Genomic DNA, 20,542 nt, shown 5'->3' with positions numbered 1-20,542 from the left:
CAGCCATTGTGTATCTACAGGGTAGTTTGGCTCAGCTAACCTTCCAGAGGAAAATTAACAATATGCAAAGAAGAAAAAAGCAGTCCCTGTGTAGTAAGAACTGAGATCAAGCAGGTTTACTAAGAACTCTGCCCAAGAGAGTTTACATTTCATTCTGGAGAAACCTGCTTTCTTTGAAGCTGGCTAGGGCTCTACATCCACTCTGTTGTCCCCAAAGTTCAAAACTTCTTTTTCATCCACTCATGGTATCTTGCAGCCCCTTCCCCACAGTATCCTATAGCAGCTTTTAAATAATTCCTAAGTAAGTATAAAGGAATATGCTCCTGTCTAGCAGCACCACATCGCTTTCTCCAGTACATCTGCACTTCCAGTCAGTCTCCCTTGCTCCTTATATACCCTACCCCAAATTATATCACATTCCTAAGTCTTCTGGCTACAGTTTCATTTGTGCTACAGCATCTATCTTGTACCAATAATTGGTAGTTGTATTTATTATGGGCAGCCTTCACTATTACTCATTTATAGGGTGATAAAAATGTCTCTGGTCTCATCAATGGTGGTAGTAAAAAAAAAAAAACAAAACCACAAAACCACCCACTATTCTGATCAAGGGAAAATGGCATTAATGACAGCTTTTCAGCACGTTACAATGGGACAAGCTAAAAAATACTACATCAGCCACCCTCCCCCAGGCCAGTACTTTCTACAAAATCAGGACCTGAGATGCTTTATATCCCTCCACATCACTGAAACTTCAGCTCATGTTTGTGCATAGAGAACTGCCTAAGACCACAAGGTCCAGCTTTGATGAAGCTGTTACATGGCTCATGCTTTCAGCAGCAGCATCTGTTTCCGCCTATCTCAATCCATGAAATGGCTTGTTTCTCCTATTATTAGAGCAAATTAAATGTGTTTCTTTTTCTGACAAAAGATTAACAAAGTTCACTCTACAACTCGGCACAATTGAGAAGTTGATCCTAAAGACATCTACACAGCTCTGTGACAGCTACTCTGGTATCTTTACACCATGCCCCAAGAACGGCGTTAGCAAGCTATTACTGCTTGCTACCCAACACTGCAGTCAAAACAGGGCTTATGTTCTTGGATACAGCTCTAGATCTACACTGGCTCTTAAAAAGGGCATGCAGGACAAGGAAGATTATAGCTGAATTCATCTCCAGAGTTCAGCTCAGGCTTATTTGTTCTGACTCAAGGGAAGCTGTACTGGACTGGCTGGTTGTGTGGAATTACTCCAGTGGCTACACAGTAAGCCCTGGACAAGAGCAGAGAGAATCTTCCTAAAGCCAGCTTATGTTCAGTAGGGTCAACTTCCACAGTACGGCCCAAACCTAATAAGCCATCCTGGACTGGATGCGAATTGGCTCAGCACAACACGCAGAAGTCTCTGCACTAATAACTTTACCACCTCAGTCATTTTGTTTGTAGGTACTTCACAGGTGGTGTTTTGGATTTGTATTTACATATTTCTGAAAAAAAAAAAGAAAAAGCATTTACATTCTTGAGAAGAAAATGCCAACAATAGTTACAGAAAATAACTTAAAATTATAAAAGAAGTTTTTATTGAGCTAAAAGAAAAAAAAACAAAAAAATTTTTAATAGTGTTAAGACCATTTTCTGCTTTAATATGCATCCTTACACAGAATCACTTCATGTTTTGTTACAGGTCCTCTGTTCTGCTGCTCAGTTCTGCCTGCTGTATTCCCTGGAGAGCCCTAAATTCTAAATTTTTTTTTCATTCATGCTACCATATGTGTAAAGAACAAATATGAGAAAGGCTACATTTCTCTTAATATCATCAACAACAAAGCATTTTCAGTGGTTTTACCTGAAGCAAAATGCTTTAGATAAACAAAATTGTTTTGTGTCTAAACTTAAAAAAAAAAAAAAAAAAATCTACTGACTCATTTTGGTGTGGCTTCAGTAGCCAGTTTTCATCAGAGACTGTACAGGCTTTTTGCCACAACTTTTATTAAAATTTACAATATTATCAATTCAGTAACATAGTAACAAAATGCATGTCTTTAAGATTTTCACTACTTCAAATACTACTTGGACAAAGACTTTACAGTAGTTATGGGAGTCAGCATGCCAAAAGTAATAATAAAAAAATTACTAAAATCATAATTGAAAAAAAATGCAATTGTGGTAAATTACACACAATTATAAGTGGTCATCTGATAACTACTCAAAATAAATCCACTCCAGCCATAAATTTAGAATGCCTGTTTTTATGACACTTGGTTTTTTTGTGCGAACAAGGCAGGGGGAAATCAAAGTTTTAACTCTTTATTATACAGAACAATCTCCAGTCATTGATAAAGGATACGTACATTAGGCAATTTAAGAGTCTTACAACCCACACAGACTACTGGCAGAGTTGACTTCCATTACTGAAAGATGTCATAGTCCATGCTGAAAAAGCAAGTTGCCAATTACAAAAGTTAAACACATTTAGGAAGTTATTAGTTTATTTCCATTTTATGCCTGTATATTTAAATTAGGGGCAATCTAATCCAAATTGGTCTAAAAAGTTGCAGTTAAGTAGATCTGATACTTATTTTTAATAATTAAATTAATTAGACTATATTTAGTACAATGTATAACCACTCCTCACACATGAGATATTCCCATTTAAATGGCTTTTTCTAATTTCAGTGGGGGTTTCAAAGTCAGGTAGATATGAAATGATATCTAGACTGTAGTGCATTATTAAAAAAAGAATTCCAGATTGGAACTCATGAAACATAAAAGCAGTATACCAAGAAGGAAGCTTCTTGTTTTTCAGAATGTATTCTACTTCTTAGTTTTTAATGCTCTTGAGTGAGGTTTTATATTTCAAAACTGAAATATTGGTGTCTAAAATATTTTAAATCAACTCTATTCTCTTATTTGCTTTATTTCAGTTACTTTGAGCATGTTGTTATTCTAGTGTATAAACTTTACTCAGGCTTTGAGAAAACAACAGTCCAGAGACTTCCAGGTTCTGGAAGACTTCACATATGTGAGACAGGGAAGTTTTGACTAAATCAGATTAGAATCGGAGCTGGACCTACATGGGCACAGGTGTTTCTGCGTAAGGCTACTGAAAAATTGGAGTCCATATTAATAGTTACCTTACTGGAGTGTTCACATCAGCACTGACTTTTAGAGTTAGTTAGCTTACTCCAGGAGTTTTACCCCTTACAGCCTATCCAAACAATCACTTTTATCTTTCCCCTCTCCTTTAGAAACTTTCCTTTGTTTCATGTTTGGAGCACTCTCAGGTATTAGTGGTTCTGCACTAATACTTTGAATTATGTACAACCTACATAAAGATGTGTCAGGTCATGGAATATCCCTGTAACTGTTTTGACTACCTTGCATATTCCTGCAGGTCCTAGACCACAGTAAAGGGCTCTATTGTTACTCAAACGGAACAGCATGTAGTATGTCAATGTAAACCAGAAAAACACAGATTAGAAGTTTTCAAGTAAAATCTAGAAAACATAAAAATAAAATAAAAAAAAGGAGACCTGGCACATTTCTGCCTAGCCTTTAGGCATGTTTTTTTTCCAAACAGAAAAGTTTTTTAAAGACAAGCCTAGCTTGTGATTACGGCCCTCTCATACAGGAGGTGAAAGGTTGAATTTTTATTTAAACCTAACTGCCATCACACAAGAGTGGACACCAGCACCAGTAACAGTTTAAGAAGGAGAGATCCCTGTTCAGGGCTCAAATGCAGAATGGAGGGTAGGCACTTTTCAGATTTAGGTTTACAGTGCGGTCAGGAAACTTACACCTTCTGGAGGCAGCTTACAGACCAGAAGCCCAGAAAGTGCCTCCATTACCTGCATCTTTTTCAGTATCTACAGAAAGAGCCCAGGAAGACTAGCCTTTGCACTTGAGCATGTGAAGTCAAGGTCACACATGAAGTTCAGATTGCTACTGATCTAGTTTAAGAGATAAATTACCTCCACTACCCTGCTTGGTTGGAAAGCCAATTAATTATACTACAAACAAACAAGGCAGGAAAGAATACATTTCCTTTACCAAAAATTATTCAGAAGATGGGACACCAAAGAAGTGTTCATAGCTAAATAAATGTCATATTTCTTGCTTCTACAGTTAAATTGTAAAGTCAGTCTAAATATAAAAATCTCAGTACTGGACTAGAAATTTAATTGAAAATATGGTCTAACTGAAATAATAGCTGCCAATCAATTAGCAATTTGGCATGTACAAGCGCATTTCTTTTGTTATAGCTGAAAATCTCAAAGTAGCCTTACTTCTGGTCCTAAAAAGAAGGTGTGCGCATTGGTGGAAACAAACATGCATTCACACCATGAGCAAGTGCTGCATCTCTGTTCATTTGGGTTTGGCATTTTAACAGACACCCGGGGGAAGTGGGGAGGGGGGGGAAAGCAATGTATCACCATGGTAACCAGGACATCTTGTTTTAGCGTGTACATTAAAAACCACACTGGACAGAACAAAATTAGTCACCTAGAAAAATATTAATTTCTGGGCAAAACTACTCAAGAACAATGAAAATGAAAAGGTCTTGGCATTGTCCTATGAGATAAGAGACAAAAATTGCTATTTTTGACAACTGACAATTTATTTTGAGCTAAGTTTTTTCTTACTTGTAAGAATCAAATGCTTCCTCTCCTCTGCCCTCCTTATTCTTCTCAACAAAGTACTTTAAGATTTACTTTCTCATGTGGTAAGTTATTCCAAAAATGGATCTTACTAAAGCTCTTAATGTATAATAAGTTCTTTGTGAGTTCCAAGTGAGAAAAAGGAATATATCTGGAAATGAAATCTTCTCAACTTCATTTATACTATGGAGGCATTTTGTGGATGGTGACTGCTTTATTTTTGCACCTCCTATGCTGCTGAACAAATGACTAGTGAGAAACAGAAGTGATTTGAGATTCACTAACATTGCATAAAGGCATATCAAAACTGCATAAACAACCAGTGTATTCCTATTACTCTAACTTTACTTTTTCACTGACAATTCATTTTATAATAGTAAATAATCAGTAAGTGTCAACTGTATTTCCTCATGTCCACTCATTTCAACAACCAGAACTTGTACCTTTTTAGCTAATCAACTCAATCTTGAACAAGTCAGAAAATGAAATTTCTTGCTTATTCATCTTATACTCATCCTACTTGAATGATCAAGTTCCCATTGCATTTTCTTAAGTCCAAACATATACCCATCTATGACCCTTATAAGGAAACTTGTCATCAAGTGATTTGGCATGTGGTATCACTAACAACCCATAAAACCTATCACACACATCAGTGATATGTTTCTCACAAATGGACCTTCTTTTTCTAGCTGCATGTCTCAGCTGACACACATTTAGAAGAGAGAAAACTTTCGTGATAGAGTAAATAATACCAGCTTTTCTATGAAAAACATGACTGCTATTGTAAGCAAACATCTGTAATATTAAATGTATTATAAACAGATGACATTTTATCTTACTGTGTGGCAGTGTTCACACTGCTTTTTATGGAGAAATAGCCTTGTCGCTTTGTTGAATGGCTGAAAGCTAGGCTGAAGCTATTCTTATCTTAAGACAAGTCACATGTTTTAAACAGATATATATATGTATTATAGAATATATTCAAGAAAACAAGTTATACTTTTCACCATTAATGAGAATAGCGCTTTCAAATTTCTTACTGATCAAGGCTGTTTTCTAATCTGCTTAGATTTTGAAAGCTAATATAAGCCAAGTTTGTTTGCAACCAGGTGATTTCTGTGAAATAATGCTGAAAGTGATTTGTCTTTCTTTGTGACACTTCAGAAATCTAGAACTCTTATTTTGCTTCCTGCTACTAATTGTCAGCTCTGGATGGCTTAAGTATAGAGGGAAGCCAGAAAAGCCATCTGTTTGGAAGAATGAAAAAGCCTAGTTGTTTTACTCATTTCCTGGGCAAAATGAAGAGCTGAAAGGTTTTCAGTGAGAAAACTGCTTAGACTGCACTAAGCCAGATGTATGTAGGGAATTCAAAAGGAATAAATGGAACAGAATTTTCTTATTTCAGTATAAAATATTTGTATGGCAAATAGGAAGCAAACACTTGCCCCTTTAAGCAGATAGTCTGTAAGTTTTCCTGTAAATTTTCAAAATCTCAAGTTTGCTTTTCCAAATGACCTTACGTGATGAATAACAAGATAATCTATCAATCAAAAAAAAAAAACAAATGTTAGCAGTAACATTATAAATAAATGCCTATAATATTAACTTGAAAGAAGCATCTTGGCTTTAGTCCTTTTAAGAAAACCTAGGATATCTTGTGTTAGAAAAAGCCAATCACTATATAAGTTTTGAATCTGAGAAGCAGGATTCTTACATAATACATTAGCATAGCACATCAAATTACACCAGATTTCATAGCAAAAATTCAGGCCTAAATGGGCATATTTAACTTTTGCTCCACCAATGAAAACTGCTTCATCCACATAATATATTTTTATAGCCAAAGATATTTCTAACACTTTATGCTGATATCCCACTGTCAGTGGGACATACCACTAACTCAACAGGTACTGACATGAAATTACCCTGCTTTGGGGCTCTTTACCAAAATATGGGACCACACAAATTTACAAAAGGCTCTAAATATCAATTCTTTCAGATGTCACTGAGTGTTGCACTCTGCTGGAAGGACAGATTTCTAAGAGTACATTATCATCTAGCCTCCAGAGTAGGGACTAATGCACTACTACTTGTTAGCTCCAATCTTGACATCTCTACTTGGATAGCTTAGTCAGAAGTTAATTCCTATCAGCACAGCTCTGTTGATAGAATGGTAAGCATTCCCACATGACTGTGACTTCTGAGCAAAGCCAAACAGACTAGAACTTCCACATCAAATATGATATTGCCAGGGAGAAGAAATAGATTAATTACATAAAAAAACCCTAAATAAATTAGCTTCCATTGACCCAGCTGCATACAGTAGGTTTGTAAGTCATAGTACAATACCTAGACAGAGCAGATTCAAACGCAAGATCTCTTTACCACTGTCAGGGATGGGTAGCAAAAACGGGTGTGGCTGTTCTCCCTTGAATTCAGATTTGGTAGGTCTGTAGTGTCTCACCACAGAGGGCTTACTCTACAGCAGTTTTTGTCAAATAGATATTAGAGGATACCTTAAAACATGTTTTTGCTGCATTCAGGCAGCTCAACAGCTGACAATTAGAATAGTATTCAAATAAAATAGAGTTATCAAAATGGTTCTGAGTCCATCTGATATGAATTAATAAAAATAGCTTTTACCCTTTTTCATCTTATCTTCATACAGCTTTTGAACAGTGTATGAAGTCTCTAACTTACCTAGCAAACTTTCAGGCCATTACTGTTGGAAAGGCTGACACTCATTACAGCAGTCAGTTGAGTGTCATTTATCTATTTGAAAACAGAAAACAACCTTTATTGGATGTATCTACTCAAGATCACTATTCCAACATAGAACCAAAAATAATTACTGTAGTGCCTCCAGCCACAGTTCAATTAAGAGACTGGAGAAATAGATTATGTGCACTTTATATATCTCTCTATATATCTATCCCTAGACACAGGAGTAATTTAGATTATACTTGCAGAAACAGCTTTCTGGACTACCCGAGTTAAACAATGAATTTGCATCACAGAACTGTCTTCAGAACTTCCTTCATTTCATAATGTTCCAGTCACAGGAAAGGAAGAGACTGTCCTTTAAGTCAGTAAAAGTATAACATGGGATAATTTTACAGCTAACAAGCAGGTTAATTTTTATTTACTTTATTAAGCAGATGGACTACTTAGCTGTCACCTCTGAAGCATATTATAGAAGTGCCTTATTTTACTACTGAGTAACTCAATAGCTCTTCCACTAATCTCTTCCCTCCAATTACACTGTTCAGCTACATCACACAGTATCTGAAGCACTCTCCTCGATGCTGGGGGTTCAGATGAACAATTAGCTATACCACTTGCAAAAAAACTTCACAAATCTAGAGAAATCAAGGTTTAAGCTGGTAAATTTCCCACATCCCCCATGCAGTTTTCTCCAGAGGACAGGATTAAAGTTACCAGACTGAACAGCAGGCTTTTAACAGCTCAAATCTAGATTCCCAGGCCTAAAACAAGGACTCCACTGGATTTTTCCCTTCTTGAAATGACAGTTTCCCTGGCACCCGAACACATTGCTGTGTTTCCTCAACTGGAAACAAATGAACAAAGAATCCAAATAGTCTGGTGAAAGGCTTATGGAAAAAAATAATTTCCACAGCCCCTTGCCGAGATGCATTCTTTCTCTGCTGCAGATCAGACAGCTCTTCACAGTAAAGGCTTCTCCTTTACCTATTCTCTGAATTGTTGCCTTCCCTCCAGCATACACAAGCCATCCATCGGGAGTTCTCCCACACTGTCTTACTTTAAAAGGCTACTTCCATTTCTGTGGCATAAAATCCCTTGTAGAGCTCTCAAAGGGCTAAAAGCAAGACAGTCATCCCTTTGGAACTGTCTTAAACACAAACCCATCTATTTTATCTCTGCAAACTCTGGATTTCTTTTTTTTTTTTTTTTTTAAAGCATGACAAACAGTTGTAGTGTGAAGATGCCTTTTACTGCAGTGACAGAGGCATTTCACAAACTCTGCTAGTTTTAAGTGTCTCGTTACTGATTTATGTGCATCAAAGTTTAAGATTATGTTTGACTATGGATTCCCAGAAACCCAGTGGAAAAGACTGGCAAAACTGCTAGAAGATTTCTAGATTTCTAATAGGCTAACTAAACCCAGCACAAGTCACCATTGCTAAAGCTGAGGCAAATATCCCTACTCGTCTAGGAAAAATTGTTCACTATTATCCACCAATTATCTCCACATTGGAAGTGTTGCACCTTCAACATCCTTTTAAGTGAGAGAACAACTTCATTTTCAACACTGAGTCTTGTTGCTCTTCTCTGAAATAACCTCAACTTGTATTTATCATCATGTAGCATCCAAAATTGGGAACAGTACAGATGAGTTCTCACAAGCAGCACAGCACCAAGTAGAGCAGAATAATTACCTCCTGTGCCTCACATCTGATGCTTTTGTTACTATTACCCAGAACAGGTTTTGTTTTGGTATCACTGGATTTTAACTCTTAGTCTGATCTGCTGTAATACCCAGAATACTTAGCACAGAACTGCTTCATTTCCCCAACAAGCTGATGTCCCTATCACTCAATCCATTTTTCCTTTGCAAGTTTTACAGGGGCAGTCTGTTTCACCATCCAGATTATTAATGAAAACATTGAATAAATTGGGAAACCTGACCACCATACAGTGCTTTAACCAAAAAAAAAATATTTCCCAGGTTTCCAATTAAGAACATCATGTAGGAAAAATTCTTCCTAAAGTATGAAGACCTATTCATTGCTATTTAGCTTTAGTATGTTAGAGAACCTTAAGAATAGCTTAAATGAGATAAAACCTTAGCAAAAAAAATTAAAAAAAAAAAGTTAAAATAAGACAGTGTAAATCCAAGTTTAGTTTCATCACCCTAATATGAAAAAAGGACAAAACTGGAGGTGGGAAGTTAGAACAGCCTTACACAGGCCAAAGTCAGCAAGTAACTATTGACTGTTCATAAGCAAGTTAACTTTACCTTATTAGGTAAGACAAGTCTGTAGTAGTAACTGATGTGTTTACCTTGTAGATACAGGGGTAACTTGATATTAACTTCAAGTTGCCTTATCTACTAATATAAAATTGTCCAAACGCCTTGTCAAGACATTAAAAGTCTCTGCTCAGTGTTTCTTTACATTTACACCGATGTACATGCAAGGCTTCTCAGCTGACAGTGTCCCATGATCTCCTCTGGAATTTAAAGAAGAACACTTACATAAAAGTTCAGAAACTTAACAGGCTGGCCAAGAGCTACCTGCAATACAGTTTAAAATTGAAAAATGTTTTCCTTATGTACCAGACATATAATCATTGGTTTCATACTGCTGTCCCTTTACCCCTTTTATTTGCACTGCTGTGTTTTTAGTTCTAGTTTTTCTCAGGTAGGTTAAGGAAAATACTGGGATTTACATTCAGACAGAACTAACTCCTACATGGCACATTACCAAGTACTTAAGGTTAGAGGACACTTTCTCTAGGACTCTTTTAGGTGGCTTTTTAACCAGAATGGCTTTAAGTGGTTTACAAAGTTCAAAACCAGTTTGATTTTATACTAGATATAAAATTATCCAGAAGAATGTTATGTCAGCATTTTCTTACTTTGGAGATAGAACTGTCAACATCATTGCCTAAACATAAAGTGGTCAAGAAACATAGTTACGTGGGTGTAACAGCAGTACCACAGCATTACTTCAAAAGTTTTTGTATTGATGTAATAAATAAAAATGTTTAAGAAAGCTTCCCCCCCGCCTCTTCCACAGTTTGTTGGTTTTTTTTTTGTTTTTTTTTTTATTGATCCAGCCTTGAATAATGCTGCTTATTTGGTAACAATATCAGGCAAAAACAAGAGCAAGTGCCATTCTGCATTCCAATATGAATCATTCAGTAAAGTTTTGCAATATATACACTTTATCCAGCTTCTGACATTATAGGTCATCATGCCAATGAAAATTTTTAACAATACAATAAAATCCTTCAAATGGAACTGTTTATGAATGTAATTCAAGAGACCAGACAATTTAATTTCTGAAATTTATATCACTCATGTCCATAATCATTTTACATTTCACACTTCATGCTCTCAAACATTACCCTAGAGAAGACTAAATCTTTTTGTCACATATACTATTAAAGACACTAGCCAGGTTTATAGAGAGTTACAGAAGACTATAATAAGATGTAAAATTCAGTAGGTAATAAGTTATGACATTTGCTGACTAAAACAATATTCAGTCTACACTTATGTTTGATCCATTCAAATACAATAAGTATCTGGATGTTATATACTACACATTTCATATACTTACAGTGCAAAATAAGTGAGAATTTTTTTCCTGAGCATTTAGGAAATTAAAATCCTTTTTCTTTATCATTGATTGCAATCCATTTAAAATATACTCCCCATATACCTAGGCTTGTCAAGACTGTACAATTAAGACAGGCAAAAGTTTGTAGATATCAGAAGCCCAATCAGGAATCAGAAGGGTTATTGAACATCTCTAAAATTTGTCCCTATTTTTCAAGTCTAAGGATATAACAGGATTTTGACTTATACCAGAAAGTTCAGAAATTACATTTTTTTCCATTGACCAAACACTCCAAAATGTACAAACCACATGCCTTCCAAAACAGAGAAACAGCCTCTATTTAAACAAATTGTAATACATATTTCAACTTACTATTCTGTAGTTAATATAATGCCCAGTGAACTGTGCCTCCAGACAAAGGAGAATAAAGCTTTTAGGAATGTATTTTGGGCATTTTGTAAGGAAGCTGAGTCCTTACAAGTTCATCTTTTTCTCAATAGCTACAGACCATGAGTTTCTAATTCAATCTTCTCCTCTGTTTGCAAGATATCAGGTTCTATTGGAGGAACAGGTGGTCTGAGTATAATCTCTGGACCTCCACCATAGATTGACTGAAGAAAATTCCATGTTTCTTCAGATATTTGTCCAGAATCTGCACCTGAAAACATTTTTAAAATTTTAATTACTATTTAGAATAATTCATGATTTCTTTGAAATCTATAACAGATACAAAAAGAAAAAAGAATATAGATTCAAATTTAAAACCTTAAGCTGAATTTGTGCTTTATATTGCACCAACTGCCAAACCCAATGACATGTTTTGTGTTAATTTTATACTTCTTGATTCTTACAACTACCTGCTCTAAATTTTCCAGTAGTTAACATACCTGAAGCATAAAACACATGAAAGTTCTACAATAAACATCTTATCTGATATTTATTAATAAAGATGACAACTGGTAGCTCTTGGTCCACTGGAAACAATGATTCACATTAATATAAGGACATGCAGTCCCATCAATTACACAGTAAAGTTCAAGGACTCAAGATTCTTGCTTCATCAAAGAAATTAATACTGATAGTAAAGAACAGAAGTGTGAGAACCACAGTGAAATTCTCAGAACCCCAGATTGAAACCACTGTTAGGACATTAACAGCCCCTCTAATGCTTCTTGTATGTCAGCCTGATTTCTTTTCATTCACCAATTAAAGTCTTTGCTTATCATTCCATTCCTTTGACTAGAGGACCCTCTCCTGTCTCAAGTCAGCATCCAACAATCATTTCTGATTTTCCATAGCCTTTTATAGTGGCAAAGGGCAAGGGAGCATCAGCACATTGCCCCTCCAGGTTTTAACACAGGGATCCTGTCTGATAGAGTCGAAGTGATTTCTTCACAGTAACCTAGGCAGAGAGAACACACTTCTGTTCTACCAAAATAAACTCCCTCTTCTTTAAGCAACTCATTAAAAACCTGCCCCGCAGCCAAGTTTCGACCAACATCCTTATTAGATACTATTAATTTGTCTTGTTAAGCCTAATTTCAGCACCTTCCTGCTTAAAAACAAACAAACAAAACGCAGCACCATAGCAAGGGGACTTCTCCCCCTACCTCCTATACTTTTCTATCCTCACCACCCGCTCCAGTGGGCCTACTACTGTACTTTATGTATAAAAAGTTTCCAAAGAGGAAGGGTACAAAGAGCTGCATGTTTGTTTACCTACACTAACTCAGCCATGCAAAGCTTCATCTGGAAGTCATGATGCAGATCCTGTGCCAGTACTAGTGAAGTTATGCCTCAGTTCTACTCATTTAAGTTCAGGTTCTCAAAAAACAACTCCATCTCTCTAGGCACAAGAGTAGATCTTCACCCCCTTATCCAGATTCCGGCTCTTCTAATGGTCAGATTTAACCAAACAGGCACCGTGAACTAATGCACTAGGACCAGTATCACAGATATATGTAATTATGTACACCATTTAGTGGCACTCCCACCTCTTCTCTCATGACTTACGAGACAAAGTTTCCACAGCCTATTCGTTGTCATTTCTACCCAAGTTCTAATTTGAATCAATGTACCTGAAAGTAAGTCAACAACTGGCTAATTTGCCATCAATTATTGATTCTAAAAGGATTAAATTTTTTTTGCTACACATCAGTCAGATGCTTTATACATTGTATTTCAATTCTACATTAGCGCTTAAATCATTAAAACGTACTGCAAAACTCATGAGTGCAAGAACTCATTCTTTTTTAAATACACTCTTCACATTTCACAATTGGTGAGGTTTATGCAGGGCCTAGTGGCCTCCAGTGAACTGCCATTGGTAGGTCCACTGTAGCTGAGGCATTAAGTTAAACTGGGAAAAAAAATCCAGTCAAATAAACGTTAATCGTAATCTTCAATTTTATTTTTTTTTAAGCTAAGCTGCAATGAATTTAAATATTAATAGGAAGTCTAAAGTCTTCATAAAGCAGGCCATATTAGAATATTTTTCTCTGTACCTACCAATTTCAAATAAATGGTATTAAGCATCTGACCGTGAAGAATAATAAAAAAACCTGTATCTTTGCATGCTAGAGTAGTTTTTGCAACGTACAGTGGCAAGTAACTTGCAGAAAAATGAGCAACAGCTTTTACTTACTGTGGTTTCTTTACCTCTGTCAGGAGTAGCTCTCAATTCAAATTAGGTTTCAGGATTCAAATAACTACATACAGATATATGACACAGTCTAAAAGCCAAGCATCTCCCGATTTACATTAAGAAAACCCAAACGAATCCAAGTGATACAAAGCCAAAGCACACTTTCACCATTTTAAAGTTACTCTGCACCTCCTTCTACACTCTCATCTGCACTTGGATTAGTCTATTGCAGATATTAATTCTTATTTTAAGAATAAGCTGGTCCCCCCTAAATGCACACAATACAGATTCACTAGGAATTACCATTTTACAATAACAGTTAAAAAAAGAATTCATAATAAATTTTCCAAACTTCAGCAATTACATGAGCCCAAAGCTGCATCAACATTGGACACCTACCTTGTTTTAGAACAGCATTTCCACATTTTGTTACTGCAATCTTAGCGTTATCAATAGGACCAGGAGGATCTAGTGTAACAGAGATATGATTAAAATTGGGAGAGCTGAAAACAAGTGGCAGGTTGGAGGTTCTATTTTCAAATGGAAGAAGTAGTTCATTTGTTTACTTGTTATTGTACTGCTTAACAGTAAATTCTAAGTTTTTAAAAGATAATCAGAATTTTAATTAAGAGAAAGTTTTTCAAAGCATTCATGATTACAGCAAGTCTTCAAGCAATGTAAGACACAAATTAATCCTAATTCTTACCCCTAGCGAAATTGTCCTAGTGCAGACTCTGACAAGATTGTAGAACATTTTATCAGTGTTTCCATTACAAAACTTTAGAGGCACCTAAAGTAGGCTACAGTAATATTATTATAGTTGTTACTCAGTTATCTATGAGTTTAGGTTGTGACAGTGAGGTCACCTTTCCTCCAGAAGCCGTAGCATTATCTATCAGTTTGCACAGCAAAATCTATCCCCCCTTGTACTTAGATCCAAATTTCCTGCTGCTGCTAACAGCAAACCCTCTGCAAACAAGAAACGTACTTTCCACAACTATGCCATTATCCATTCGTGTGAATTATTTGACTATATTCTGTCATTTGGTTCCTGGATATATTAGTAACCTATAAAACCCATGTCTTATGTGTTTATTTTAAGAGCTTTTGTTGCCTTCTCTATCTGTTTTTCCTACAGCCTTCTACCAAAGCAGAAACAGTACCAGTACAGGACAACAAAAAAAGAAAAGACTACCCATAATTTGAAATGGAGCACAACTTACCACTGTCTTTAGCCTTTACAAACCCTTCCCATTCTCTGAACCATTGCATACTGATGCAGTAAAATGTTGATGGAGATTCTTCTTCTTGGAATGCTCTATTAAGCTGAAAGGAAAAAGAAGCCGTGTTTTTCTGTTGTCTTTTTTCTTTAAACTACTGAATTCTTTTAACCACTGCAATTATTAACAGCATAATATTACACTGCTACAGAACATTTTGAAGAACTACTGACCATCAGAACAGTAAACACCTGGTGAATTCCCAAGGTGAGATTTTGATGTAGTGGTAGTCTTCATATTAAAAGATGATTTATTTTTTACTTGAGAATTTACTTATTTTTTCCTGAAAACAGCAACAAGTTCTTCTTAAGCACAAATGCTTACCCATCAGACACCACTGGATAATTACTGTGAAGGCTGAACTTTCAAGTAGCAAAAGCAAGCAGAAAACTTGTTTTTGTAAAGTAAAACAAAACTGTGTTTTGAAAGATTTGCTCCATAATTTTATGGAAGGTTCTTTGTGTGATGAACTATATCTTCATCTATGTTTGTTTTTTGCCCTAATACTTTGAACAGATGCCAGTACAATTCCAAGCAAGGCATGGTGAACTAATGCACTGAGACTTTTCATGACTTTTCTTTGCTTCAGTTAAAAAACATGAAATATTTTTTGTTCCTACTATTTTAGAATTAAAACAAAACAAAACAAAAAACCACCACATCATGGTTTTCTGAGTTTCTGTTGCAAGGCAATATAAATTACAAAAAACAGTTAAGTAAAGAATCTTTAAATAAATTTGTTTCTATTATTGTAAAAAAGATTTTTTTAATAATTAAAATTTTCAGAAGTTTAACATTTTATTCTTTTTCAGAGAGTACAGATCTTTTCACAATGTTATTAAGAACATGCAAAAAGTCACTTAAACCTTTAAAACCATTATTTTTTAGCTGTGTAATAATTTAGTTATATTTCTACCTTGAAGCCATGAACCTAAACCATCAATACAACTTCCTAAGGTTTCAGCAAGAGAAAGTTTTGCAATCATTCCCTAAAGCAATCATTATAGAGGACAACAGAATTTTCTGTCTGATAACCAGTAACAATACTTGCACAATGGTGCACATATAATCATTGTTTATGCTGGAAAAATACTGATCACAAAAGCAAATGAGGTTCACTCAATGTTGTTAATAATAATTACTATCCAGTGGTAACCCAGACTAAAGAAAATCAATTACTAAAAATTTTAAATAGCAGTTAAAACATGGAAAAGGTGACACAATCTCTGAAGTGTGATTAAAGCACAGATAGAACTGAAAGAACATCTGCAATTCTATTTTTCTCCCTCTCATGAATTAAGATAGCAGAAATAGGACTCCAATATCTCTGCATTTATTTTCACTGAAAACTTCAAAGCACATTTTTGGTTTAAGAATTACAAAATCATTACTACTAGTTATTTTACCAGACTCATGCACATAAATCTCTAACTCATGGAAAATATAGTAGCTGCTTGATACTAATTTTACAGATCCATTACAATACTAAGGTATCTACTTCACACTGAATTATTTATGTTTGTTTATGTCTCTAATGATATCTTTAAAATTAGAACTAGAGATAAAGATTATGATTAACCTTTTGCTGGCACAGTATTATTGCACTTAAACCTTATCAGATTGCACATAACAGATCACTGGCAGTGTAGAAAGAACAACTGCTCATGTGGCTGCACTCTATTTCCATACTATAAAAAAGCAATTTAAGAAACACATTAAATATTTTCTCCAAGTACATTTCCATATAAACAGTTATCTGGGATATCACAAGAACATTACTGTTGCCAACAGGAAAGAAGGGGTTCTATATAGGTATACAGACATTTAATAAAGTCCATTTGTTACAGGTATCACTCATGCACTTCTGGTAACCCCTTCAGTCAAGTCATGAATATCAGGTGATGTCAAAAAGCAGAATGAATAAGTGTTTACTTTTTTACCCGAATAAACATTTCCAATTCATTTTTCCTTCTTTTTTCAATTCTTTCAGACTCTATTTGGCAGGTATGACAAACATACAGATGGTTAACAGCTGGTCCTCCTCCATACCTGCAGTAAAAGCAAAAAACCATTAACCTTGGGGAAAATACCATATAAAAAGATCATGCACCTGCAGACATCACAAGTGTCAGTTTCTTATAATATGTAACAGAAGTTTGATACATACTAGTCTCAATGATCCACAAATGCCATCATGTGTTTTCCTAGTAATATTTTGTACTGTGTCCTAAGACACAACCATCTCCCAAGTTCTGACTGCCTAAAGCTATCTCAAACTCTGCTGCATCACATACCTGAAAAGGTGTTACTACGGGAAGAACATGTCAGTGAGCAAGTATTCTGTTATATACACACCATGTGTGATTTTATTAAAGACCTCTAAGAAACAGAATATGGAAATGTTCCAGACAGTTCTCTTAAACATGTTCCTCCATTCCATTGCAGGCTCTTCATCATTTTGCAACCTCCCTGACACCAGCCTCCAAACTTGTTTATTGTTTTGTTCTTAAAAAGTTATTCTCCATGACCCTCCCCTCCATATTTTCCTTGCATGGAACAGCATACATGGAAGTCTTCAGGGGCACTGTTACTGAGAAGCACAGGTGATAGATATATAGAGAGAAAGATATGTGTGTCTATGTGTATATATGTGTGTGGCGTGCATGTGTGTGTGTATCTATGTATCCCTAGAAACATGGGCACCATTTGCTAGCCTGGAAACTAGAAGCCGGATAAAGAAAATATTCTTGAATGACTAGCAGCCTTAAGAGATGCATTTACTACAACAGAAAGGTCAGGTTAAAATATACATCAAGATAAGGATATTCCAGATTCTACTTCCTAGTTTAATAATTATTTTTGTCAGAGCTGTGTTCTCTTCCAATTTTGTTTCTCTTCTAGAACTTCAGATTTTATTAAAAAAATCTTACATTAAATGAGATAAAAGAGAGTGCTCCTAAGTATAGCAACATGAATTAAAGTTCAAAATATGAAAGCACTTAAGCAAGAGTTAAAAATAATTATGTTTACTTAGTGAAAAAAAATAAACAAAACTCTGCCATTGAAGGCGTTGCTTTTTTTTCCCTTTTTAGACTTGTATGTTTGTCAGTCCATAAAAATAATTTGGGGTGCTCCCCCCCCCCCCAAATACAGAAGTGTTGCATTTTAACTGAAAATTAAAGCATTATTTCAGTCCAAGAGCACTTGGATATACAAGTTTTTTGGTATATACTCAATCATCCCAACTTAACAAAGACATATGTTTCATAAAATGGTCATCTACCACTTAAATTGCACCTCTGAAGATGACACTTTGTCTTTAGACTGCACTGATCAGTTCACAAGTTTTTAATTAAAATAGGTCAAGTATGGATTATACTATATTATTGTGAAGCAACTCTGAATCTGGAATTGAAAAGGAGTAGTGCCACATGAGCAGCAAAATAACTGGGACATGGACTGGCAACTGGCGTTCCAGATGAATATCTCCTTTTTCTTAATGTTATCTCATTAAAAGTCAGCTTCCACCATATTTGGCTTCCTCACCCTAATTCTTACCCACTGCAGCCACGGTATTCTCCCATAATTCCCAGATAACAGCAAGACAAAAAGCAAAACATGGTTGCTTCGAACTACTCTATATTGAAGGGTGCATGTGCCAGAGGAAGCCAGACAGAACAGACAAATGTTTAGCAGTAATAATTCATACCTCTTTTCTACCTAGTAGATTACTCCCAAAACCTGGAGGACCCCATCATCTCTGGGACTTATACTTTTCTATCAAATGATTGAAGTTTGATATCTTGTTAAAAAAGTTAATAGAGAAGGGAAATTAATGAGATGTTTAAAAACATTTTCCTTCAGATGTAACAAAAAACTCTGCATACAGAAAACAGATAATGTCTTTGTTGGTTGGAAGAAAAATTCAGTACATCTAGGAAAGTGGTAATAAGCTGGAAATTGTTTCTATTTTTCATTTGTGTCCATTGAAACTTTAAAAGAAAAAAATCCCAACCCTTTAGCTATAGTGCTCAGGTGGCAGAAAATTAACAGCTAAAAATATTTAATGCAAGTGCCATACAGAGTCCTTAAGGTCATCAACAAAGCTGTTATGCAGCTCTTTGTTACTTTAAAAGGAGAAACTTGTAAGAATCCCTCCTTTATAAGCAAGCACTTAAACCTGATCTACATTAAAAAGTGTGGAGTATTTATACGGAATGCTTAGGTATAAGTTATTTTGAAGCAGTACTGGCAGCTGAGGCTATGGATTCAAAGCCAACATAAAAGAAAAGCTGTCTCAAGCCAACAAGAGAACAGGAAGCTGCTACAGAGAGGTCTTTCAAAATACCTCTTGCAAAGCGTACTTTTGCTGACCTACTTTGCGTCATTTTGTACATACCATACATGTTTATTGGTTTAATACTCAAGTATTATCCCAGTAACACACTACTTTCTGTAGGCTTTTAGCATTACTTTGCACAAGCAAATTATATAAATTGGCCGTTTGCAATCCCTTCACTGAGCTTTGTGCCTAGAGTATTTTTTTTTTTCTGAGCCACTAATTCTAAAGTCTGTGCTGCCTGGCACATTTGCTCTCGAACTGAATCACTGGATTTTTTTCCAGTTACAGTACAAAACTTACCTGCTATACAGATTATCCCATATATTTTGAGGTAGCATTACAACTAGGTCCTCTATGAAGTTAGCTTTGTGGGGAGGAACACCTTCAGAAGCAACAACAACAAAATAGTTAGAGGTCTCTAAATAAAAAAATAAAAACCAGAACCTTTCAATAAATTCAGAGAAATTGTGTGAAACAAGTTTTACCACAGTATAATCTATTACTGTATTTAAAGAGACCACTCTAATTCTAGTCTTTTATGAGGATGAAAAGTTCATAAAAAGTAGAAGCAAAATACATGAAAGATTAAAATTAAAGGGCTAGAATCCTTTTTAGATACTGATCGCAAAATGCTTAAGGTATTCAATTAGAATGTTAAAGAGTGATTAAATATTTTGTTTATGCATGTAAACATATTAGCAAACCGCCTATTCAATATTCACTTATTTGCTGTAGACCTTTTCTAATTACTTCAAACATGAACGCTTGAAAGTAGTAACATTTTGAGCAAGGCAGAAATAGAGGGGCTGGCAGAATTAGAAGTACTGAGTTGAAGCACATGGTAAGCAGCAATGTGCTATGCAAGAATTCTTTTGAATAAGGAAAATCTAATAGTTTGGGCACTTGTACAAGAGTCATCTGCTGTAACCCTGCAAAAGGAAAGCCACAGCCACAATGGCTCACATGTACACACTCTGCAAATTGCTACAGGGGCACAATATTCCCACATTAAAAGTTTGGTTCAGCAACAGGGGCAGGACCTCTAACTACTAATCTAATACAGCTGTATTTTTTATTAGAAAATAGGTATAACACCACCACATAGTAATGATTTATTGGAATATTAGCACTCAAATATGGATATTTCCCCAAATATGTTTTGCTTAATGTAATTCTCTCATTCTTATTAACATCTAGCACAATGCAAAATTTTTATGCTCCTATACAAAATATACAGAATTACTACTCTATTTTCACATTGCTATGCACTGGATACTCTGTATCAGACC

General features: G+C 35.4%; 1 protein-coding gene across 9 annotated transcripts in view; it reads right to left on the bottom strand.

Moving 5' to 3' along the window:
* Nucleotides 1-1,922: 1,922 nt before the first annotated feature.
* Nucleotides 1,923-20,542, bottom strand: part of USP33 (ubiquitin specific peptidase 33) — a 52,243-nt gene continuing 33,623 nt past the window's right edge. For 8 of the 9 annotated variants that reach the window (XM_075039201.1, XM_075039202.1, XM_075039203.1 and 5 more), the window contains 5 exons: nt 19,554-19,635; nt 16,852-16,960; nt 14,855-14,957; nt 14,031-14,099; nt 1,923-11,645 (listed from right to left, as the gene is read on the bottom strand). In XM_075039201.1, the coding sequence (XP_074895302.1) occupies nt 11,488-11,645; nt 14,031-14,099; nt 14,855-14,957; nt 16,852-16,960; nt 19,554-19,635 (521 nt within the window). In that variant the 3' untranslated portion in view covers nt 1,923-11,487. Of the gene's footprint in view, nt 11,646-14,030; nt 14,100-14,854; nt 14,958-16,843; nt 16,961-19,553; nt 19,636-20,542 lie in introns of all 9 variants that reach the window. The other variant, XR_012652086.1, reaches the window with a different exon arrangement.

The sequence above is a fragment of the Buteo buteo genome, chromosome 10, assembly GCF_964188355.1.
Source record: "Buteo buteo chromosome 10, bButBut1.hap1.1, whole genome shotgun sequence".
NCBI classification, from domain to species: Eukaryota; Metazoa; Chordata; class Aves; order Accipitriformes; family Accipitridae; genus Buteo; species Buteo buteo.
Note: the sequence above shows the minus strand (reverse complement) of the source record. Positions and strands in the feature narration are given on the sequence as shown.